This window comes from Centrocercus urophasianus, unplaced genomic scaffold (assembly GCF_019232065.1).
Source record: "Centrocercus urophasianus isolate 14NV4802_14NV808 unplaced genomic scaffold, USGS_Curo_1.0 seq_39, whole genome shotgun sequence".
NCBI lineage: Eukaryota > Metazoa > Chordata > Aves > Galliformes > Phasianidae > Centrocercus > Centrocercus urophasianus.
The window spans coordinates 5,267,181-5,292,251 of record NW_024884966.1 but is presented as its reverse complement, the minus strand read 5'-3'; the positions used below and the strand labels follow the sequence as shown (position 1 = coordinate 5,292,251).

Genomic DNA, 25,071 nt, shown 5'->3' with positions numbered 1-25,071 from the left:
GGCCATCCGGCCATAGAAGGTTGGTCAAGCAGGACCTGCCTTTCACGAACCCATGCTGGCTGGATCTCATTCCATGATTGCACTCAAGATGATCTGCAACAGCCCAGTCAACAGAGGGTAACAGCAGTGCTAGAGAAGGCGGCACCAGTAGGGAAGGCAGCACCACACCTGCTGGCAGAGCAATGGAGCAAAACACCAAAAAGCCTTTCAGATGGTGCTGACCCCAAAAGCAGCAGACTCACCTGGCCTTGTGACTCCAGCTTGACCTCCTCTGTGGCCGGCGGCTTGGCCAGCGGCACCGGGGTGGTGTTGCAGGGCTCCATCTGCTCTGTCTTCTCCACCTTCACCTTCACGTCATCCAGGCTGAGGGCTGGGGCGGCGGCGAGCTCCTTCTCGTCCTTATCAAGCAGGTAGCGCAGGAGCTGGTGATCCTTGACATCTTTCTTTTTCATCGCATCCGACTCCAGCTTGATGTCCGGGGTGCCCGGCAGCTGGCTCGGGGCTGTGGGGGTGGTGGCAGGGTTGGGGACGTTATCCTTTTTGTCATGCTCCATGGCCAAGGTGGTGATGTCAGAAGGGCTGCCCTCCTGAAGGAGTCTATGCAAAATCTTGTGCCGCTCGGTCAGCGAGCTATGGGAGGAGGGACAGGTGCTGCTCGGCGGGTTGCCGGCACCCAGTGTGCTCGTGGTGCCCGCACAGGCCAATGAATCCTTGCAGCTCGTGTCCGCATCCACGTGCCGAAGCTGCTGCTCGGCCGTGCTGGCCAGCAGCTGGACCAGCTTGTGGCTGGTGGATTGGGAGCACTTGCTCTCCCCCTCCGTGAGCCTCTCGCTGGCATGCAGCACACCCGAGTCCAGCGGTTTGCCGTCGCCTGCACCGCCATCAGACTGGATCATCTCACTCAGGATGGAGGCGATCTCCTTGCTGTCCTTGGACTCCGCTTTCATGGGCTGCATGCCGAGGCGGCCGGGCGAACTCTGGGAGCCCAGCTGTCTCAGCACAGGGGGTGGCGTGGAGTAGCCCACCGGTGTGCTGGCACCTTCGCTAAGCCCCTGCAAAGAGTTCATGGGAGCGGTGGGAAAGGACCTGGAGCCGCCGCCGCCGCCGCCACCGTTGCCGCCCCCGCCGCTGTTGGCCATGCCCACGGGGGAGTGCATGGTGGGCATGGTGGGGGAGAAGGGATTGCTGGGTCCCCGGGGCCGGGGGACCAGTCCTGGGCTGACCCGGTGCCTAGGAGACATGAATTGTGGCGGGGTGATCCCTGGGCTGTTCATGGGGGAGCTATTGAGGTTTAAATTGTGGTTACTGTTCGGGGGACCGGCTTGTCCCTGGCTTAAGGCAACATTGGCTCCTATCTGGTTCCCAGGAGAACAGCCGAAGGTCGTTTGGCTGGTGCTGGAGTTGCTGCTGTGGAGGCCGGCACCGGGCTGCTGGTTGCCAGGGGTGGCCAGCATGCTGCCATTGGAGGGAGGGATGGAGGGCGGCAGGGCCATGCCTTGCCCTGGAGAGATGTTGGGGTTCAGAGAGGGGCTGACCCGTGGAAGGGCCATGGCTGAGTTAGTGTTCTCCTGGGAGGACAGCATGCCGTGATCCCTGCCGGAGACAAAAGGGAAACGGAGAGACAAGTGAGGCTTCTCCCAAACTTTTGGTATTCTCCAAACAGCTCCTGCCACCCTTTCATTCTGCGGAGATCTGAAGCTTGAAGAACGGCAGCCTGCAAGCTCCAGCTCTGTTTCAGTAGTGGGGGAGGAGTGCAGCAGCTTCATCACCTCTCCAGAAAGGGGACACAACCTCCTCTGGGTGCTGTGCTCCCACGTGGCCAGAAGACTCCACTCAGAGAGCATTCCCACCCACCCCATCCTCCCCATGTTTCTCCCGCACAGCCCAGGCCCACAGACTCACCTCACCCTGTTCTGCAAGTTCTCCGGAGCCTCTCCCTCCCCAGATATTTTGCCTAAGTTCTCTGGGCAAGGCAGAAATCTCAAGCACGTCTATAAAGCCCCACCTGCACGCCCCGTGCTCTTTGCCAAATGGCAATCATCAATAAAATGCAACAGAGCTGCTTTATGCTGGTGTTCAGACCTGGATCCCTCATGGTCTGGTATTAAATGTGGAGGTTGGTGGCCCTGCATGTGGCAGAGGGGTTGGAGCTTCCTGATCTTTGAGGTCCCTTCCAACCCGGGCCACTCTGTGATTCCGTGATTCTGTGATCACATCTCCAAACAACACTATGAGCCATGGTTGGAACGGGCTGGGGATGGGCTCCTCGATTCCTGAATCACATGCAGGCATGGTACCAACCAACCTCAGCACGGCTCTGCAGCAGCGGTACAGGAACGTACCTGTCAATGATGTGGATGCCCATGATGAAGGGCTGCACTTCTGGGCTGGAGGGGTAGCAGAGCTTGCACTTGGTGTGGGCGCTGAGCACCGTCCCGTCGCTCAGGGTGAATCGATAAGATGGGCTGAAGGCTGTGCCACGTGTCATCACTAAAGGGGACAACCAAAAACACAGGGATACCTTCAGCAACAACAGCAGAACAGCAGTGTAATGCCCAAATCTGGCCCATGGAGATGTGCCTCAATTCTGTATTTCCCACATGGTACCCAAAGGGAACCCCATAGCTGGCCCAGCTCTGCTGCTCTGCAGCTGAAGGAGCTCCTCCAGCGATGCTCAGCTGCTTCACCTCACCCTCCAGTGCTCTGCAATTACTATTGCAGTGTTTGTTTTCCCAGAAAGCACTTAGCCAGCAACAAGGGCAATGCATCAACTTGGTATTGCAGCTACTGCTGCTCAGCACGAGAGGGAGAGAGCCGGTGAGAGGAGCTTGTTACCTTCTTGAAAGAGTTGCTTGGCATAAGATGGCTCTCTGCCCTGAGGCTGGAAGAAAGCATAGATGCATTTCCGCACTAAATCTTCCCAACCCGTCCTGCCGGCAGCTCTCAGGGAGCTGGTGTCGATGGAGATGATTTTACCTGGGTGGAGAGAGGAGAGCCACGTTACTCAGGCACAGCAGAACGTGCACTCAGTGTATGCTCCTGCACAAAGAGCTCTTTGGTGTCAGGAAAAGCAGGCAGCCATGCAAAGCGGATATTACAGCAATGGAGAGGTAGCAAAGAGCCTGGATGCGCTCATTAAGGATTCACAGGTTGCAGGGAAGTCCATGGTGGTGATTAACTGTCAGAAAGAAGGTCACCAGACTGCCTCAGTAAAGAAGAAAGCAATATTTGGATGAGAGCAACCCCAAATCTGAATGGTGACAATTGCTTCATTCCCATTGATCAGCAACCTCAGTATCCCCTGAAATCAAATGGAGGGGAGAGTGGCTGCATGTGTGATACGTTTGATCAGTCCTGCACTCCCCTTCGAGAACCACAAGTGCAGTTTTCCTTCTGCTGGCTGAGGAAACCACCAAATCCAGCACTTGCTGAATGGGCATTCAGCATTCAGCACCCTGCCCAAAGCCTTGGGAGAGTGCAAGGACTTGTTGTGACGGAGGAGATGAGATGCACCCTTTGAGATGCACACCACAAGGACAGCTCAGCAAGGATGCTGCTGGCCAGGAGGAGCCCCAACAGCCCCAGCAGCATTGCATGGACATTACCTGTGGTGTCTTGCTTGGTCACGAAGGATTCGGAAGGGGTGACAGCTGCTGGTCGAGGTAACCTTCTCGCAATGCATATCAGACAGGACTGGAAATCTGCCAAAGCAGAAGGAGAAGGGACTAGAAGAATGAGAAAGTCACACGTTACAGCCTCCGCGTGCAATTCAGAATGTTAATTAAAATAACTCTGCGGTGCTCGACAGCCACGTCCTGCCCTGGAAGTGTTTACCCCAAGCAGTCCTCCGGCCCTTCAGAGCAAGGAGGCTCTCTGTAAACTATATGAAGTTTGCTGGGAGAGGTTTCCAGTGTTTGGAGAAATTAATTGTAAAGGCTTTTCAGATCTGGCAGTATTGTACAATAAAAGTCAGCGCTAAAAGCCAGCAACTGTCAGCTTCAGGCAAAGTATTTGGTCATAAAATACCATAATTTATTTCTTCCAGTCGTGATCTCCTGTGTAAACCGCAATGGATTAATTCAGCTAATGTGCTGGAAAATAAGAGTTGGTACACAGACATGAGAGCTACGGCATTTGCAGGAAAGCTCTTTCACTCTCCTGCTCCGAGATCTCACACCAGGAAAGCAGCTGCCCTGCTGCCACCAGGGTGACCCACCCCTCCAAAATCCTGCATTTGCTTTGGCCAAAACCATGCCATCAGCACGGTACTGAGCAGCTCCTGGGGCTGGGAATGTTCCCGATGGTCAGGCATCTACTGCACGTGCTATCAATTAGAGTGCAATGACAGCCCGGGCTCACTCAACAGTATCTTCCCTTTGTGGCCTGCTGGGAAAAGGCCATGCAACCAGCAAGCTTTGTCTGGTAATTATAGAATCATAGGGTCATAAAGGTCGGAGAAGACCTCTAAGATCATCAAATACAACCTCTGACCCCTCACCACCGTGCCCACTCATAGAATCATTGAGTCATTATGGCTGGATAAGACTTCCAAGATCAAGTCCAACCACTGACCCATCACCACCGTGCCCACTACAGTATTTCTCTACATGTAATCATAACATCACAAAGGTTGGAAAAGACCATTAAGATCATCAAATCCAACCATTCACCCAACTAAACCACGTCCCTGTGTGCCACATCTATAGCAATCCATGGGATTTCTCTTTCCTTCAGCAACACTGATTGCAAGCTGTGCCAAAAGCTGCCTCTGGAGAGTCACGGAAGCCTTTTCAAAAGTCAGCTTGCCCATTTTTTGGTGAAAATCCTGGAAGATTTCACCTCGTCCCCTTCTCCCCATCCCCTTCCCATTGCAGGGCTGGAGGTGAAGGCTCTGCCCTACCTTCTCCTTCCTCCTTGAACGTCTTGGGCTGCGAAACGGTGAAGCACTGCATCACCTCGTAGCGCTGGCGAGCCTCCTGGTTCTCAGTGCCAGGCTCATCGGGCGGCCGGATCAGCATCCTGCAGCTGAATGTGTGGCTGTTGCGTCGGGTGGCTTCCTGAGGCCAGGGAACTCCATTCACTGAGGTTGGAGGGAGAAAAGAAGAGAAGGGGTGTTACAAGTTGTGACATATTGCAAAGACGAAGCTCCACGGATCAGAGCTCTGATCTTTACTGCAGACCAGAAGCCTGTGCAAGGCTGGACCTGCTGTGCCCACATTGCTGGGTGTTATTAAACCATTGTGAAGCATTAAACCAATCTGAAGCACGGCAGCACAGCAGCTCTCTGCACAACAAGCCTTGGAACAGGATATCCAGACAGCGATGTCAGTGGGATCCCACCTAACCACAGCCAAATTTCCCACCAAACACTGCTATCTGTGAGTGAACTTGCCAAATAACAGGGAAAAAAGCTCTGCTGAATTCAGGCTGGAGGAGAAGCAATGCTGCAGCCTGGGATACCCTCTCTTAAGGGATGGCTGGTAAACCTGCCAAGGACCCCAAGCATGAGTCAGTGATCCCAAAAGAGCAGTAAAAGCCTACAATCCACACGGAGATCAGCATACCAAAGTCACCACACTGCTGTTAATGATGCCGCTTCCATCTCATAGACAGCGAAACTGAGGCAAAGGTGGCTGAGTCACTCCCAGCACCTGGAAGGACTCCTGAATTTTGCCACTGCACTGGAAATGCTGAAATGATGCTCCTAGGGTGGATGCAGCAAGCCAGCCGAGCATGCCATAGAGCTGGATTTTCTCTTTGCTTCTCACTTCTTCCTTCTCATTTCTGAGGCTGACAGAATGGGAAGTCACAGCCACTCTGACTGCAGCGAGGGCTCCTGGTGCTGATCCACCAGGCTAAGGACAAGGGGCTCCAGCCCAAGAGAAGCTTCAGCATGATTTCACAGCGGTGCATCACATTGCAATGAAAACCTTCCCCTGGCTTTCCTCAGAAGTGGTTTAACCACCGTGGCACAGTCAAGGTCTCCCCAGGCACATGTTGGAAGGCTGATGCTGCTAACCCTTTCAACCATCTCTGAGGAGATCCATGTTCAACCCAAGCGATTTTGCCACCAGCAGACTGTGAAGCTCTCCTACAGACTGCTCTGCCAGAAGAGCCAAGGGGCTTGTAACATCCAAGCAAAAGAAACCACACAGCTGCTCCCAGGTAACCTCAGGGAAGAGACAAAGCCTGAAGCTCCACAAGCTCAAATTGATGCGTGCTCATAGATACAGGTGGCTTAAGACATCACTGCACTTACCCAGAGGGAAGACAACTGTGAATTCCAAAGAAAAAAAGGACTTGACTGTTTTTCAGTCAAGCTATTTGGAAAAAGCACGTTTTGACAACAGTGGTTATATCTTCAAAGGTGTCAGTGGATGTGGTGTTACGGTTCAGGGATGCCTGAATTCAGCATTATCCACCCAGGTCAGCAGAGGAGCACCACCTCAGCACAACACCACACTGTGTGCAGAGTGTGCTGAGAGGAGGGTGCTGGCAGAGCCCCTTCACAGAATCACAGAATGGCCAGGGTTGGAAGGGACCTCAAGGATCATGAAGCTCCAATCCCCTGCCACATGCAGGGCCACCAACCTCCCCATTTCATAGCAGCCCAGGCTGCCCAGGGCCCCATCCAACCTGGCCTTGAATACCTCCAGGGATGGACGGGGCATCACAGCCTCTCTGGGCAAACCTTGCTGTAGACAAAGCAGTCCTGTTGCTTTGCTGGTCAGCACCAGTCATGAATCCCCGCTCAGGATGCTTTGAGCTTGGCTGTTTCCTGTGCTTTCAGCTCAGCAATGACCAAAGAACTCTCCAAGCACACAAAGACTTCATGGCTTCTTCCCCTACTGCACGGCACCACTCTCCTTGGGTCTGCAGATGATGCCTGCATTAATAAAAGCTGCTCCTTCAAGTGCCTCCAGAGACATGCAAGTGCCCTTGTTGTGTGGCATTTCCTCCCAGCTGTCCACTTGCCCAGCATGGAGAACCACTGTGAGCTTACAACACACAAGTGATGACCAGCAGCACCCAAGTGATGACTCCACTGATGCTGATGGAAGGCACTGAAACAGTCAGGCTGCATATCACGTCTATGTAGCAAAGCTTCCCAAAGTGCAGCTTGGCAGAATATGACGGGCTCTGACAGCAGCTGGGGACAAAACCCCTTAAAACTGCCCCGTTACAGCCAAAGCTTTGCAACTGGGGGTTTAATGGAGGCTGCCGAAGGCTCTGGCAGGGGGGCAGGCAGAGGCTCTTACTGAGAGTTAAATTACAGTGCCGTTGAGTAAGCACATTATTTTAAAAATGAGCTTAAATGCCGATTAAGCGATATGCATTTTGGCAAGCGAACAAGCGGTCGATAGGATCAGGCTGGATTCTTTACACTAACTCACAAACAAAGCCCAGCAAGTCCTTCCCCAGCTCCAAGTCGAGCAGCTTCGTGGAGCTGCAGCACCGAATGCATAAGTTTTCTTCGTGGTGAAAGACAGATGAGTTTCAGAGCGCCATCCGTTAGCACTGCTATTTGTTCATAAATCTAATATTGATTCTTTGCTGGTAGGATGTATTCCAGCAGGTAGAAGTTTATGGCTCATTACCTGGGCAGAGTGTAGCTCTGAATTTCAGCACACTTGAAACAATATATAAATGCCAGGCAGCTTTGCTGATGGCCAAGCTTCGGGCCGACAGCTTTCTTACCTAGAGACTTGGGCAACAAGTTCTTGACAAACTCGGTGTGATCCCCCACGTGCAGGATGCTGTAGACACTGGTGTTCATGAGCTCCTCCTGGTTGTACCCCAGGTAGCTGGTGACATTCTCAGAGACAAAGACGATCCTCCCTTCACGATTCACGACAAAGAAGAAGCCATCCAATGCCTGCAAAGGGATAAAGCAGGTCAGCATGGGGTCAGTGGGTCCCTGCACTGGAACACGGACAGGTCCTGTGCTGAGGATCCACTCTGAAACCAGGGAAACCTCCATGTGCCTCTTGCCCCAGCCCTTCATCCCATCATGTTAATCTTAGACCATAGCTCTCAAACAGGAGATGATGAGGAAAGACAGATCTCACGCATCTCGTGAGCAAATGACAGCAGAAAGCACAATATTATGGTTTTAAACTAAAAGAGAGGAGATTTAGATTGGATGCTGGGAAGAAATTCTTTGCTCAGAGGGCGTGAGGCCCTGGCACTGCCCAGAGAAACTGTGGGTGCCCCATCCCTGGAGGCATTCAATGCCCTGGATGCCCTGGGCAGTCAGTTCTGGTGGGAGGCACCCAGCCCACAGCAGGGGGATGGAGCTAAATGGGCTTTAAGGTTCCTTTCAACCCAAGCCCAAGCCATTCCAACCCAAGGTTGGAAAAGCCCTCTGTGATCATCAAGTCCCAGCCATCAACCCATCACCATCATGCCCGTTAAACCATGTCCCTCAGTGCCACATCTCGACTTTTCTTGATTGTATGCTCACATAACTAATGTAACTTCACTTCTTCTGACACATCTAACATTTTTCTGTTAATTCTCTCCCTCTTCTCCTCATCAGCAATTGTTTTTCACCCATTTTTCAACGCACCCAAAGTTCCTGGACACGGGCAAGGGCCACCTGAATGACGCCGAGCAGCTGACCTACCAGCACAATTACAGCTGCACATACTTGATGGCACAAAGGAGTAAACATGAGGATCAGTGTTGTGGTTAGCCGAGGGGCACTAATGGTAACGAGGTATTTCATAACCGCCGTGGATCCTTTGCTAGAGATCAAATAACAGTACATTTGCTTAAACATGTTCTAAGGTCTGCGAGCTACGCTGAGGACGTCTCTGCTTCTGAGTCCTGTGCCAGCAACACATAAACAAACCTTTTCAAAGGGCCAGAGCAGCAGCCTGGAAGACTGATTTGGCAAGACACTGAAGTTAAGCATATGCCCAACTTGCTTAATTACAGTCCAAGAATTGCAGAGCCCCAGCATCTTGCAGAATAATTTTGTGTGTGTGTGTGTGCATTTAGGTTGCAAGCGGCAAACTCAGTCCCTGCAATTGAGCAAATGAGGACAAAAGTGAACAAGACCCAATCACACAACATGGAGTCCTTCTGCTCACTTGAATGAGGACGCAATGAAGGTTTTCAGCTTTCTGCTTTCTGCAATGAGCTCGGAGTTGAGAAGCCCTTGAGAAGGCTGATGGCTGATTTACGCTCTTGCAGCCATGCTGCATCAGCTGAAATGTTTTCGTACAAGCAGGATTGGATTTCCACCTTCCTGGAGCTTAATTCCTACCTCTCCTACCAGCAAGCTCTCGTGCTGCACCACCCTGCAACCAGAGCATGAGGTGCCCTCCAGGCTGCCGCAGATTGCACAGGGACACTGGAATCCCATCACATCCCAGATTCCAAAATTGGTCCTTGCATCCCCAGCGAGCCCACTCACAGCATCCTGCCTGCACCAGGAGGGAGCTGCTCTGTGCTTCCCAAAAGTGAGGTTTTGCTGCGCAGTACCGAGCGAAAAAAAACCAGGAAGCCTTCAAGAAATTAAAAAAAAGAAGACAGAAAGAAGGAAAAAATCTTTTGTCAAGATGGTTCTGGCAGATCCACTGCCATTTTCCTTATGCCCAGCTGTGGTGCGTTGCCAAGACAAGCAGCTTTTGCATTTGGGGAGCCCAAAAAAGAGCCAAGCAAAGCCCCCCGCACCTCCCTCCAGCAGATGCTGCCTTTGGGGGCTCTGAGTTGACACCTAATGGGGACCTTATGTTTGGTGGCAGCAGCACGCAGCCCCAGCATGGTGCCTGGGTGGGCAGTGGGCATTGGGTCCCATCTACCAGCTCTAAATCTGGCAGTGCTTTCACACCCTGCCCGAGCCCAGGGCATCCCAACACTGGAAGTTGTTTCAGGAATGCTTTTAAGCAACAGAGGCTGAGTGCTGCTCGGGGACCAGCAAAACCACAAATTGCTTCTTGTGGTCAATCTACACAGCAAACAAACTGTGCAGCATCCTTGCAGGCTTCAAAATCCTGCAAGATCACCTGTGGGATGGCAGCAACAACACTGACATCCCCAACATGCCCACGGAGGTTGTGGATGCCCCATCCCTGCAGGCATTCAAGGCCAGGCTGGATGTGGCCCTGGGCAGCCTGGGCTGCTGGTTGGTGACCCTGCCCGTGGCAGAGGGCTTGGAACCTGGTGATCCTTGAGGTTCTTTCCAACCCAAGCCATTCCATGACTCTACAATTCTATGATTCTGGTCAAGGCAGAAGGCTCAGTGCCAAAGGGTGGCTTTGGAGCATCTACCTCCATTGAGCTTCATGCACTCGTGTGGGAAAAGGCCAATTAGGAAATTATTCCTCAGCCAGTGTGGGTAATAACTGTAATCTAAACATGCATTTCAAGCCAAACAATACACGGTAGATTATTTACAAAGCAGCATTTGCCAAACAGCCACACACCTCTGTATTCCTTCCCACAGAAAGGATTGATTAAAGCCCAACACCAGCACAGCATATAATTTTTGGTCACAAACAAGCTGATTTAATTAATTTCCCTTTCTATATAAGGAGCTCAGGTTTTTCAGTACCATTTGTAACACTGATGTGCTGCTTTGCTCCCAGGCATCCGCCACCTCCACAACTCTGGGCTGCAGCAGGGAGCCGAGATGGGATGCCCTACCATAGGATGGAAGAAGTGGAGATGAAGGGCAAGAAGCACGCCAGCCAAATGCTGAGCTGTTAACAACTCTGCTACAGAGTCACCTTCTGCTGTTTTATTAATTTGGACAGCATAACTTGAGGGTTCAAAGAAGAGCAGCACGCTGTGGGCAGATTAAGGACAACGTGGAAAGCTCCTCTAAACCTCCATTACAAACAAATCCCAATCTTCATTACCATTCTTCTGCAAGCCCCACAGTGAGCACCACATTGCTCTGCTGGCTGCTCAGTCATGCCCTGCATCCTATGCCAGAACATACTGACAGCTGCACTCTAGGTCTGTGAGCTGATGGTTGGACTGGGGTCCATGGGCAGACAGCTGGACTGTGGGTTGACAGTTGGATTTTAGGTTGATGGTTGGATTTGATGATCTTAGTGGTCTTTTCCAACTTTAATGATTCTATGATTCTATCTTCAGTGTGCCACTGGGGCTGCCACACTGGTCCAGAGATGCAACATGCAGCCTGCAGGCAGGGGCATGTCATCCTTGTGCTGGCTCCATGCAGGGCAACACACAGAGAATCCCACAGCTCCTGCAGCCAAAAGCATAGAGGGATGTGCCTTTCCCTGGTGTTTCCAGGGAAGGAGATCCGATGATGCAGACTGGATTTGGATAATGTAGCAAGCACCAGTAGATGCAGGTATCCTGAAGCCTAGACTCACTTGTTTTCTCAAAAAATATTCCTCATTTCACCTGTCAGTTATTTATTTGGCTTCCAGCAGAAATCATAGAATATGGACCGTGCCATATCATAAATTATGCCACTGCAGTTACTTACTGCACCCACCTCCAGCAGAAGAGGTCCCAGCGACTCCTTCTCAATCACTCCCTGGCTGCTGGATGAGATGTCAGACTTCTGGACTTCATCATCAGCTGCTTTCTCTGTAGCGAAGGAAAAGGGATGTTACAGCCAAAGAACTGTAATTCTCCTACTGAAATGTAACCAATAATAAACAAAGCATTGACAGCTGGATTTCATATATCCTGCCACCCAGACACTGCGTGACGCTCATCAATAGACTTTGGCATTCTTGTGTCATCTCGCAGCCCTGTGAAGGGAAAAAACTTGAAGAAAAAAATACATTGTCTTTTCTAATCCTGGTAAAATAAAGGCACTAATTAGATCACAATTTGCCACTGGCAGGAAGGAAAAATCATCTGAAGCAGAAGGCTGGAGAGAGAGAAATCCAACATCAACATTTTGAAAAGGAAATGGTGCATCCAGTTTAGTGCAGGCTGCAGTGTTTGATGGAGAGTTTTTCAGACAACATGTTAATAAATCACAGGCAGGAGGGATTCCCAAAGGACGGGCTGTGCCAGAGGAAACCTGCAGCAGGGAAACCCAGCACGGCCCAAGGTGCAGAGACACCAAGGTTTGGGTCTTGGGTGGTGCTGGGTGGAGGCAGGGGTTGGACTCAGTGGTTCTCAGGGTCCCCTTCCAACTCATGTGACTCCATGGACGTGGAGCGAGTGGTTTTGGCTCAGGAGCTCGTGCAGCCATCCTTTCCCCAGCCGTGTGCTCAGTCCACTGAGGGGGCACCAGTGGAACAGGGATATTGTGGACTCTGAATGGTTTTAGCCTCCATGAGGCCACGGTGAGCACACCGAAGGCACAACCCACGGGGTGTCCATGGTTCCTGGTGGATGCAACCACCTCACTGCTGCCACATCCACTCAGAGCACCACTGCCAGATGTTCCAGTTATCTCTTTCCTCCCCAGCTCGTCCCTAAATGAGAGCTAAATTGCATTTAGTGTTTTGCAGCGCATCAGACTCAGCAGCAAAGTGTCTAACTCGACGTAATATTTACTGCAAGCAGCACATTTGTGCCGTGATTCATTTGCGCGTAGATCTAATCCTATTAACGAGTGGCAAGTTTTATTACTCAGCATCAAATCACATTTGCAAGCCTTCCAGATGTGTCACTTGACACACTTCATCCTCCGCATCCTCCTGGGATGTTCGCCCCCATCAAACTCCTCCCTGACTCTGCTCTCCAGCTCATGCATTGCACATAGCAGGGCTTGAAGGGCATCAAGCTTCAAGGAGGATTTGCTTTTCAGGCAGGACCGAGCTGTGCCATGAGCTTCCCTCAGTCTCTGCCTCTGCTTTTGTTCCCACCCGTGGGCTGTTGGAAAATAAATTAGCTGAATCCAGCATGAGAAGGAGGCTGTGAGAAGGAAGGGGACAGACTTTTCAGCAAGGTCTGGTGTGACAGGACAAGGGGAAATGGTTTCAAATTAAGAGAGGTGAGTCTTAGATTGGACAACTGGCACAGGTTGCCCAGAGAGGCGGCGGTGCCTCATCCCTACAGACAGCCAAGGTCAGGCTAGATGGGCTCTGAGCACTGATGGAGCTGTGGGTGTCCCTGTGCAGTGCAGGGAGTGGGACAGGTGGCCTTGAAGGGTCCCTTCCAACTCAAACCATTCTATGATTCTCTGATTCCTGAACTGGGCTGCGCCCCCACCCCATGGTACCGGTGCAGGGATTCAGCCCCATCACGGCAGAGGCAGCAGCAGCTCTCTGAGCAGAACTCATCGTCGTTTATTACCAAAGGGCGTGAGAAACGGCTTTTTTCTGCTCTTCATAAATTCATGTACTTAGAGGTAATGGACTGGCTTTCAGATCTAATCCTTTAATTGGGCTGTGGGATCCTCCTCCCACTTTAGCAGAATAGTTTCATATGCCATCACCAAGCCTATTACTGGGAGGATTAGCTGGAGCTGTCGGCATCTCTCCTATGCATCTCCTTCACCTCCTGCAGCCCGGCCGCACGCTGGGCTGGGAGCAGAAGCAGCAGCCCCTGCTCACCTTCTCCAGAGCGACACATTGAAGCCACACAAAACTCCTTCCAAGTGTCAGCCCGTCCCTGCAAAGCACTTAACTTAATGTGCTTAAACGCAGCTCTTTAGCGTCTCATTCTGAGCAGCCCTACCTCGGGAGAGCTACAAGGAATACATTACCACCAACCACTGTTTTGCTCCTTAACCCATTAGTCTCGCTCTTCTTTTCCCTCTATTAAAGCTGTCTGCTTTACCACCTCACCTGATGCCTCACACGATGACTTGAGCATGGGAGCATCCATTGCGGGCTGAGCGCTCCCTGCGCTCAATACCAAACCCAGAGCAAAGTGATGGTCCCCGCGGCCCCGGTGCTTGTAATCTAATTATAAAGCTGGATGGACAGATCCACAGGAAAATAAAACCAGCAGGAGCAACAAATCTGCCGCTCTCCTACCGTGGGAGGCAGCCGGGATTCGGCCCTGGGGGCTTTGGCATCCGCTGGCATCGTAAATCCCCATCGCGCCATAAAAGTCAGGCACACCAATGGCCCTGATTACAGCATAATTGCCTCAAACGTGATTAAAGCGGCTCCTTCTCGCAGCACAAAGGAGGATGAGCTATTTTAAATGCATTCTTAAAATGACGCCTTGATTTTCTGACAGCTCGGGAGACTTATGGGTGCCTGGATGGCTGTAGGAGCCATGAGCGCTCAGCAAGCCAAAAAATCAGCTCACTGGACTGTTTACCTACTCTTTACTTACTTGACTTTGCTGCATGCATCCCTTTGGCAGGAGAATACATACACTATGATTTTCAAGGCAATGGGATGTCCAGGATCCTGCACTCAGCCTGCACTCACATATCTGGGGCAAAGCAAGCACCCAAAACGGTGAGAAGATGCATTATGGAGAAATGAGGTGGGAGCCATCATGATAGCATTCAAGGGCACGATGGGAAAAGTCTCCAAAAAAGCCTTAACTCATCCCATTTTACCCAAATCATGACAAACCTGTACAAAACGTGTAGACGTGACATGGAGGGTCATGGTTTAGTGGGCATGGTGGTGATGGGGTGATGGTTGGGCTTGGTGATAGAATCATAGAACTGCTGGAGTTGGAAGGGCCCATGATTGGAAGGGACCATGATCTGAGAGATCTCTTCCAACCTTAATGATTCTATGGCATGGTGGTGATGGGTTAATGGTTGGACCTGATGGTCTTGAGGTCTTTTCCAACCTTAATGGTTCTGTGATTCTATGAACGGGTCTTCTCAACAGGGGTGCTGGTCAGAAGCCTTGTGTTCTTAAAAAACAAAGTGCACCCAGGAAATCAGGATGACCATTTCCTATTCCCAGCGTGAAGGCTTTTAGTGCTTCCCTCTCCACTCAAGAGGAGCTCGCTGCCACTCCCTAGAAAACCCCATGAAGCTCTGTGGACATTGCCAGCACCCAGCCAAAGGGCTCTCTTTTAATCCAAAATTTCCATGGGGAAATGTGGTTTTTTGGGGGTTTTGAGTTCGCTATGAAAAAATAAATAGCCTGAAGGCAAAATGTTCAGCCTGAGAGAGGCTGTGGCTGTGTGCAGGGGGGGCACCAAGGACCTGTAGCAGAACGTTGGCGTAGGGGACAAGGATGGGAGGATGCTAAGGAAGGCAGGGAAGCCAATGGCAATGGCAGCCCCCAGCTCAGCCCTGCTCTATCTGCTTCATAAGAGAGGAGCAAGGCGACTGAATCCACAGCTGTAATTTCCCCGATGAGGAGCTTTGATTTTTAGTTAATTAAAATCAGATGGAACAGACTCGGTGCACCCACGGATCGAGAGCATGACAGAAAGCTATGCCATTAATTAGTGCCTACTATCAGTCCAGTAAACCCAACAGGAAAAAACTGCCATAAAAATAAACTACTCAGCAGAAGGTTTTCTGAGTGCACAGCACGCACCTTCTAGAAAACAAAAATTGATTTTAAGAAGCCTCGAGAGGAAAAAAAAGACAACAACAAAGGAAAAATATTAAAGGAAAGCAGCATGTGAGGGGATCTAGACATAAAACATGTGGTTTTAAACCAAAGAAGGCATGTCCAAGGCTATCTTTGGGGTTAAGGGGAAAGAGCATTGCTGGCTGGGTGGTGGCCCAGGTCAGGAGTTGATCTTCAGCATGGTGTTGGCACACAAGGCCATGTGTGTCTGGGGACCAAAGAGGTGAGGAGCATTATGATAAAGAATCAAACGAGGAAACCATTTGCTACGACATCAGTGGACCTACTGATTTAGGAAGGTTTGCACGCCTGAAGGTGATGTTCTTTAAATATCAGCTGTTCCCACGCACAGAAGGGGCCAATTTGTGCTGCCCCATGCAAGGCAGGGATGTGAAACCAGTCTGTTCTCCCTACTGTGGCTGGAGCTTTGCTGGGAGGAATTTGCCTCTTGGCTGGGAAAGCAAACAGGAAGACTCAGCGATACACAACACGGTTTTTCCAGTGGTGCTCTCCCTACTCAACAAGGTTGTTTGGGGTTTACTTCATTCCTATCTTGATTACAGTGCCCAGCCATGCTCCCAACTGCAGCCCCTTTGCAATGGCTCCCACCTTCTTTGGAGATAGCACAACCCAAAACTCAAGCTGCAGGAGCTGAGGTTTGCCCACTGCCCATCGAAGGCACATCAGCACATTCACATGGAGGCAGGTGCAGAAAACCCATCGCTGAGTTTTCCTCTGCACAGACACCAGATTCCTACAGAACACTGTATGGAAATCAGCAGCTCTTTGGTTGTATAACTTTTTATTCTAGTAGGTGGAAGGAAATTATCTGATCTATGCATTTAAGAAACTGTGGAAAAATACAATCTGGGAGCTTCAAAGCTTGAAAATACCAGTGCAAGAAACAGAAGAGCAGATCTCAGCTTCCAGAATCAAGCATAGCTCCCTTGGAGCCCTGTGCAGACCAGCCTGATGCCACCCCTCATGGCCACCCATGGGAGACAAGCATGGGGGGCTCCCAGTGATGGAGAGGTCTCTACCTGAGCTCCTCTACCTGTGCCTCTTTTGTGGGCAAAGCAGAGAAAAGGCATTTTTAGAGGAGAACCGCTCAATCCGTTTATTCTGGTTTGGTTTTTCCCTAGAGCACTCTTATCCTCTAATTCCTCTCAACAACGAGGAGACACAATCAGGTTTTGCCCACCCCACCATGCCCACTGCCCACGTCCCTCAGTGCCACATCCCCACGGTTCTGGAACACCTCCAGGTTGGGTGACCCCACCACCTCCCTGAGCAGCTGTGCCACTGCACCACTGCATCATTCCAAATTCTTTGGAGAAGAATTTTCTCCTTATATCCAACCTGAATGGGTTGGAAGGAATTATAAAGCCCACCCAGCCCCAAGCCCTGCTCTGGGCTGCTTGCCCCCACCAGCTCAGGCTGCCCAGGCCCACGGCTGCCCAGACCTTGAGCACCTCCAGGGATGGGACACCCACAGTTTCTCCAAGGAACCTGTGCCAGTGCCAATCACCCACCAGCATGGATCTGCAGGTGGAGCCATGGATTTATATTAGGGCTAAAGCAGTGATTTAATAGCTTTTTTAAAGCCTGTATCTACCCACAACCAAGTTCCCTACGACCCTGCCACGCGAATGAATCATCAGTCTTGTTTTAACCCATTTGGTTCCTTCCTGTAGACTACAAATACATATTTCAGCATTGCAGTCATCCCAGCCGACCCGTGACGTCCTTCCAGCCAAGGATCACAGGCAGGCTGGACACCAGACACGTTTGTTTTTAACAAGCCTACAGCACTAATCCCCATTAACACCGCTGTTGTGCAGCTGAAGGAGCCTGATGCATAACCAGACATGCTCTTACAGCTCCTGCTGGAGTGGATTACAGAGTTCATTGACATTCCCTGAGCTGAGATGCCCCAACACGCCGTGCAAGCACTCCTAGGGTTTCACAGCATAGAATCACTAGTACTGGAGCTGGAATCAGTGCTGCCTTCAGCCAGCATGGTGCTTTTTGTAAGGGCATGTAGCAACAGGACGAGGGGAAATGGCTTTAATCTGGAAGAGGGCAGATTTAGACTAGATATCGGGAAGAAACTCTTTACTGTGAGGGTGGTGAGACACTGAACAGGTTGCCCAGTGAGGCTGTGGATGCCCCTGCATGGAAGCATTCCAGGCCAGGCTGGATGGGGCTGCGAGCAACCTGGGCTAGAGGGAGGTGTCCCTGCCTACAGCAGGGGGTGGAACTGGATGATCTTAAAGATCCCTTCCAACCTAAACCATTCTGTGATTCTATGATTCAGCAATGCCATAGGGTTCAGTGGTTCTCCTTTGTGGGGCTCCAGATGGACACTCAAGAGCATGTCTTGTGACATGGCCCAGAGCAGTCACAGGCATGGGTGGATGGTTGGACTAGATGATCTTAGCAGTCATCAAACATCACTTTCCTTGGCACAGTTTGTAAGGAAAAGTTTACAGTTCTGCTTTTGTTAAAACCCTCATTTAACAGCAAAAAGAGCAGAGCGAAGCATGCTGCCGCAAGAACAGAAGGAGAAGGATGTTTCCTTCTGCCTTCACACCTTTTAGAGTTAAACACTAATGGTGTAGAGATGTCTTAAGTAAAACAGGCTGGTTGTCTGAACAATGTCAGGAAAAATTATACGGTGCTGAGTGAATGCAAAATTAATGAGCACTGAACGCTGACAGGAGCTAACAGGCACGAGGAGCTGAGACTTTTTTACACTCAGCTCTGAGATCAAGCAGGTAGAACATCTCCATCTTACCGGGGGGAGGAACGGAGGGTGAAAAAAAAACTTTCATCTCAATTTGAAGGACTTAATTCATTCAAAAGCTGTGTCAACTGTGCACGGTCAAAACCGCAAAGATGAGGAAGGGAAACGTGTAGCTCTTCCTCAGCTCTAATTCAGCCCTGGCATAGCCTTTGTTCCTTTCCTGCAGGCAGAAAATACGTTGCAACATGGCTTTAATGACCTGATTTAATTAAGTTTGCAAAGAAACAGACTGTCCCTCCTCTGCTATCACACTCATATCCAGTATCTTGACGCTCCAGCGTTGTGCATGCTCGAATCCGTGCAAAGTTACTATTAAAACTTCACTCATGTCAACTGCTAAATCTGCTTTATGCTCAAGTTGCATGGGCACGTCAAATATGTTAACTGCACAGGCAAGGAGACAGCTGCCAAGGCGTGCAGGCAATGCAAAACCTGACGCTTCCCATGCTGCTCCCACTCCTGTCCCAGCTCTGCTCTTCTCTGGACCTCACTTCCAAAATTAACTTTCATAGAATGGTTTGAGTTGGAAGGAACCCTTCAAGGCCATCTGCTCCCACTCCCTGCACTGAACAGGGACACCCACAGCTCCATCAGTGCTCAGAGCCTCATCCGGTCTGACCTTGGCTGTCTGCAGGGATGGGGCATCCACCACCACCTCTCTGGGCAACCTGTGCCAGTGCCTGATACTTTGGGATGACCCAAACTATTCCATCCTCCCATATGACATAATCCATGGATGTAAGATATAATTCAGTCTTAGAGTAGCAGCTGCACCAAAGCCAGTGCAAATATCAGCCTGGGGAACTCGATCTACCACTCCAATATTCATCAACACTGTTCCCTGTACTATGGACTTAATGATTTAGAAGGCGGTTAGCTGAGACTGGCAGCTTAATTAATTAATGAATACACATCTTGGAACGAGGCAGGGAAACTGCCTCTCTGATACGAAGCTCAGAAAGATGGGTGACAACTACCACTTAAAACCTTCTGAACAGCACCGTTGGCTTGGCTGGGCTCTGGGCCCCCAGCTCATCCCCAAGGCTCTGGTTTTGTCTCTAAGTGCCACAAAATGCCCCACAAGGAATTTGTACAACTCAAGGGAAGCACTGGACAAGGAGGTCTGCAGCTTCTTGCTTCTACCGTTTTGCTAAGAGACATGACAGCTCTTCAGGCTCTTACACGCTCGTGTCCACATGAGTTTGCTTGCTTTGTCCAACCACAGTGCTTGTCCTAACGAAAGCTTTTGTCTCCTTATACAAATCTTGCTTTATTCCTTTTGCTCACAGGAGCACTGAGAGGATTAAGGTCTGTAAAAGTTTTTTTTCGGGGGAAAAGTCAAAATGAAAGCAGAAGGATTCCACAGCCAACCCCTCATACTCAACCCAAGGATTATTTTCCCCATTCAGAAGTGGCTTATCATATTAATTGCCACACAGGGCAATGCTCACACTGGCAGGCACCTGGGCTCTCCAAAGGGCCCAGAATGAGAACAGGCAGTGCCAAGATGCTCCAGGGCCCCACAGCCCCCTCTGCACATAGGACACATTTCAATGAGATGCCTCCATTGCGTTCTCCTCCTACACCCAAATGGATGCCAGCTCATAGGGAGGCCCTAAGAAGGCTGCAGTGATCCACGATAAAGGACTTTCAGCAGAAGGGATTTTTTTTTTTTTCCCCTTCGTTTTCTGCCACTCTTAAATCTGAGACTGAGTCAAGGAGGAAAAAAAAAAGGGGGAAAAAGAAAAAGCTAATCCAGCACAGCAGAAGGCAAGAGGAGGAGTGATTTCTACAGGTGGTTTATGACTCTCTGCATGATCTGCACGCCTGTTACATCCTATCAGAGCCTCCACTTACAGCTAGGTGCTAAAGGATTTATTAGTTCTTGACAGTGTGAGATGTTTAAAAGCTTGAGGATGTAATAACCAAATGTTCACTTGTTAAAATAAAGGCAATGTTTGGAGAGGTCTGTGCAATTCTTAGCAGCCTCCCCTTCCCCTTGTTCTATATTTAAGCTGCCAGCTAGATTAAAACTGTCAGAACAGGGATGAGAATTTTATTGACATGCTTTGTAGGTGGTACAGCTCCATAAAATACACACGTCCAGGGGATGCTCCCTGGCATTACTGCTCAGGCAGAGAATTATGTAGCACTGACCTGGGGGAGTTTGTATCTGAAATCAATCCCTGATATAAAACAGATTCTAGTGGATACGGAGCGGCTGACTTCACGAGTGCCTGTGGAGGGTGTAGGCAGAGATGGAACCCATTCTGCAGTTCACATTGAAACAAACCACAGAGAGGGCGTGAAATTCCCAACGGGTTCCCAGGAACCCTTCCCATATTGTGTGCGAGGTGCAATTAGCTGCTCTGATAAAAATGCTGCGTTTTATTCACCCCTGAGTCATCTGGCTTAGAGAAAAGCATGCCTGTCCCGCACTGAAGAAGAGAGCAATGGAAGAACATCAGTTTTCCTGGAAAAAAACCCACCCCAGCATCCAAAGCCATGTAACAATTGCTGCGCTGCATTACATTCACTTGTCAGCTCTGCCTGTAAAGCAAGGCGCAGCCTCTGCTGTGAATTACACCGTGCTTGTTTACAGCTGAGAGGACACAGGAAATGAAACCTCAAAATGTTAAGATTTACAGACTTTAAGGCCAGGAGAGATCACTCCATTGGCCGATGTGACTTCCTGAGCATCGCTGAGTTCACCCACTTCTACCACAACGAGCCCTCAACTTCTGTTTGGCTCCAATCTGCACAATCCACCACTTCCCCTGGCAGCTCCTTCCCAAAGTAATCACTCCGAGTTATAAATCTGGGCCCTATTCCTAATTTGTTTTTGTCTGGCTTCAGCTTTGAGTCATTCTTTGTTATGCTGGATTTAAAAACCTCTCCAGTCGCCAGCATTTTCCACTCTTGTCAGTGCTTATGCACTGTCATCAGCCTGCTCCCACTCCTCTGGATACACTCAACAGAGCTCTTCAACTTTCCAAGCTGCAAGACATTTCCTGCAGCCTCTGATTCACCCTTGCAACTCTCCTCTCCGCCTCCCTGGGCTTTGCAATCTTCTTTTCCCCAGTGCAGACACCATGCTCAGCCCCAGCACTGTCCCACCAGGTCTATGCACATGCAGTGTCCCCCAGGAGATGCCCACCTTCTCTTTCACCAGGAGTTCATGTTGTGTGCCATGTTTCCTTGAGAAGTACCATTTCCCAGGAGACCACCCAGCCAGCCCTTCTGCAGGTACCCCCCTGCACGTGCAATTACTTTGCACTTCCTTCTGCACTCACAAAGACATTGAGTTGCACCGGGGTGTAGCACAGAATCCCAACAAACTCCACATAACTCAATTTTGAGAACAAAACGTTTCATCAGGACAAGGAACGCTCCAGTGGTGTTCCTCCAGCACCCAAAGTTTGCCAGTCATGCAGGGAAAAAACACCCGTCAGCTCAAGAGTGGGCTGACTTGTCCACAGGGAGAAAACCAACACAGGGGTAGGTTGACTTGCCCACACAAAAGAGGCCCAAATGGTAGAAAGATTACCCAACTGCACTGATGAACTGCGCTAATTTCATCCACTTTCCACTTCTTGAAGATCATGAAATTGGCAACTTCAGAGCACGAGCTTAGGTAAAAGCTGGGGACAGGGTAATGGAGGTGATAGGAGATGACAACGGTCATTCCCAGCAACAACCTAATGTTATTTGTAAGACCCAGTATTAGAAATAGTGATGGTCTGGGCTAACTAAATCAAGAAAAATGAAATTAAATTGGTAGAAGTACAGAAAAGACTTCCTAGGGTACAGAAAAGACTTCCTCCTATGCCTAAGGCAAAACTATTTGACACGAAGACCATAGGAGGGCCTGGTATGTTTGGACTAGTTGAGAGAAGGTAGGGAACAAGCGTGACAACTTCTTACAAATACATTAGGGAACAGTGGTAATCACCCAAGAGAAGGAAGAACAAGCTAAATTAAAGGGCGACTCAACACAGGTAGAGAAATGATCACTAACTCATCTCCACCAGAAATGAGAGGTGTTTGCAGATCACAAAATGGGGGAAGATCGGCGATTTTCAAATTGGACGGAGAGCACCAGGAACACCCACTGCCCACTGCCCCCACCAATTAGCAGTAGGATCCTCTTCATTATCACAAACGAATTCCTGCAGGCCCATATTACCCAGTTAAAAGGACTGGATCTGTTTGTACTCTGTTTGCTTTGGATCAGCCTCACACTTCAGGGCTTCCAGTGGGCACCTAACGAAGCCAACGAGGAATTCCCCCTCTCCACTGATGTCTAATTTGGCCTCCAAGGTTTGCTTGTTTATCTTTCTCTGTTGCCCTCTAATGTACGGTGAAAAATTGGCCACTGAGATGGGATGAAAGCAGTGAGAGAGGCTCCTTCTAATTGCATGACTTTTCCTGCAGTGGTTTGGGAAAGAAGCCGCTCCTGCAGGGCTAAAACAACAACCAGATTCGGGAACAGGAAAGAGATTTTCAGCCCAGCACCTGCCAACACCCATCATCAGCACCGTGGCCAAAGAGGCCCTTTCTGACCCTGGGGAGGAACCCAGAGTCTGTAGAACACCACCCGAGGACAAAAGCAAAGCTCTCGTTTTCTGACCTCCCTCCAAGCAAACAAAATCAGGATAGCTCCGATAAAGTCGATGCATTTAAAGAGGGGACTCCAGAACCAGGCTGACAGTTGTAGCCTGAAGAGATCGCCATCTAATTTTAGACTTGACACAAACCTTAATGTGGTTTTAATTAATTAATTAAAAATCCTTTAATTAATGTAAACCCCTTACAGCAGTTTTCGTTTACTCCATTTCCAGGAGACGTTTCCACTCGCGTTGCTTCTCAGATGCCAGCTTGCTGCTTGCTTTTGTTCTTCAGCAAAACCTCAAACATCAGAGCTAAACTTCAGTTTGTGGTACGTCACTGGCCTTACAGCTGCAATGCTCTGAGCTTGGGCTATTACACGAGCTTCCAGTTTAATGATTTTCCAAGTAACAGGGTTTTCATCTCTTATCTCACTAGGCAAATATTGTTCTTCCACTGTGCGGAATTGTCCTCTTTTGGGTTCACTGAAGGACCTCATGTTGAGTCAGCAGACAGCAAACTTCTGTTTGGGTAACTTCTTTCTTCTTGCCTTGGAATGTGCCACACTGCAACTTCTTCCAGCCTCACCCATCAAACTCTTCTGGATACGAGACTACTCTGCAGTTTAATTTCACATTGTAACTTCTCCTTTTAGCCTTTGGTACAACCACAGTAAGCAGAGCCTCCCCATCTGCACAAAAGCAAGTGCAAGATTCTTGGGGACCCATGTCCCCCAAGTGCCACATCTCCATGCATCTTCAACACACCCAAGGATGGTGACCCCACCACCTCCTGTTCCAGTGCCCAAAAGCTACTAGTGGCTGCTAGGACAAGAAGGGGCTCTTGACTCAGGACCCAAGGACAAGGTCTCTTCTTTAGCATCACAGTCTGGGGGAGAAACCACTTTGCAAGGCATCAGTTGATCATTTTCTGGCCACTGCTAAATACGAAACCAAAGCCTTTTTGTTTTTAGAGCTCACCATATGTCAGCATTTCCAAACCAAAGAGGAAATTCAGTATTCAGACTGAGGAGGATTCTATATGTTCCCCTGAGGACACAGGACATTTCTGTGCCAGAGCTCTATATGTATATAATAAAATAAATCCAAGGCCAAAGACTCAAAATCTCAGCATATGACAAGACAGCAGGGAAACTTAATTAAAGGAAAGCCACTGACAGCCCAATGATCATATGCAACAGAGCAGCCAAAGTCAATAACTATTTCATATACTTTGCTTAATTAACTCACTCTATTTACCCAAAAGGAAAATTACTTCCCCAAGTAGGTTACCTTACAAACGAAAGGTGGTCATAAACACAGGGCTGTCTTCTTATTTGGTTGACGTTTCCTGGTGACTTTGAACATGGCCACACTTCAGGAAAACCCTAACAAAGAGATTTCGGGAGGACGCACCTCCTCTGTGGTTTTGTTTTGGTGGGGAAACAAATTGTGGAGGTGTTGTGCAGTCAGAGAAGAGAGAGAAGTGCTGTTACCCTCAGCCCCTCTGAAAATCATTAACTAAAGGCTCGAGAAACAGCTTTCTGCCTCTCTCTGTCCAAAGTAATTTGACTTAAAAATGAAGGGCCATCGTCTTTGCAGGTTAACACAGCAAAGCGCAGAAAAGGAAGCTTACTCTTAACCCTTTAAAATGTCCTGAAATCAAGTCAGTACTCTGTACCATTATTAGGGAATAAAACTGCATTAATTAGAGATCTGGTTTTTCCCCTCATCTACCCTTAGACATAAACTCAGCAGCTCCACCAGCTCTCGGCGGGTCTGGAGTCGCTCCTGCAGCTCCCTGGCCATTGCAGCTCAGGTACCATCACTGGAGAAGTCAAGCCATGCGAATCACGGGAACAAATCCATTCATTTTGGCAAGAGCAGAGCAAATCTGCTGGGGCTTTTGGACCTCACAGGACTAGAAAGCAAACAGCAGACCCTAGGCGTCCTGGCGGGGATGGGAGCTGCTCCTCAGCCAGGTCTCCAACAGCTCTGTGCATCGTTTCAGCAGTGAGAGAACATAATGCAGCCCTGCAGGAGCAGGAAGGACATGGAAGGGGCCCTGGGATGCCCGCGGTGGCTGAGCTGTGACCACGTGGAGGTGTTTCAAGGGCAATCCTCAGCGGTTCTCCGGGGTTGGAGGCAGCATAATGAAAAGTTCAATAGTGTTTGATTGTTCTATCACGGCGCTGCGTTTACATTCCTG

General features: G+C 49.8%; 1 protein-coding gene across 5 annotated transcripts in view; it reads right to left on the bottom strand.

The window, feature by feature from the left end:
* Positions 1 to 25,071, bottom strand: part of NCOA1 (nuclear receptor coactivator 1) — a 154,155-nt gene that overhangs the window by 21,401 nt on the left and 107,683 nt on the right. For all 5 annotated transcript variants that reach the window (XM_042832663.1, XM_042832662.1, XM_042832664.1 and 2 more), the window contains 7 exons: positions 11,480 to 11,574; positions 7,699 to 7,876; positions 4,901 to 5,080; positions 3,606 to 3,701; positions 2,836 to 2,976; positions 2,343 to 2,490; positions 243 to 1,593 (listed from right to left, as the gene is read on the bottom strand). In XM_042832663.1, the coding sequence (XP_042688597.1) occupies positions 243 to 1,593; positions 2,343 to 2,490; positions 2,836 to 2,976; positions 3,606 to 3,701; positions 4,901 to 5,080; positions 7,699 to 7,876; positions 11,480 to 11,574 (2,189 nt within the window). The remainder of the gene's footprint in view (positions 1 to 242; positions 1,594 to 2,342; positions 2,491 to 2,835; positions 2,977 to 3,605; positions 3,702 to 4,900; positions 5,081 to 7,698; positions 7,877 to 11,479; positions 11,575 to 25,071) is intronic.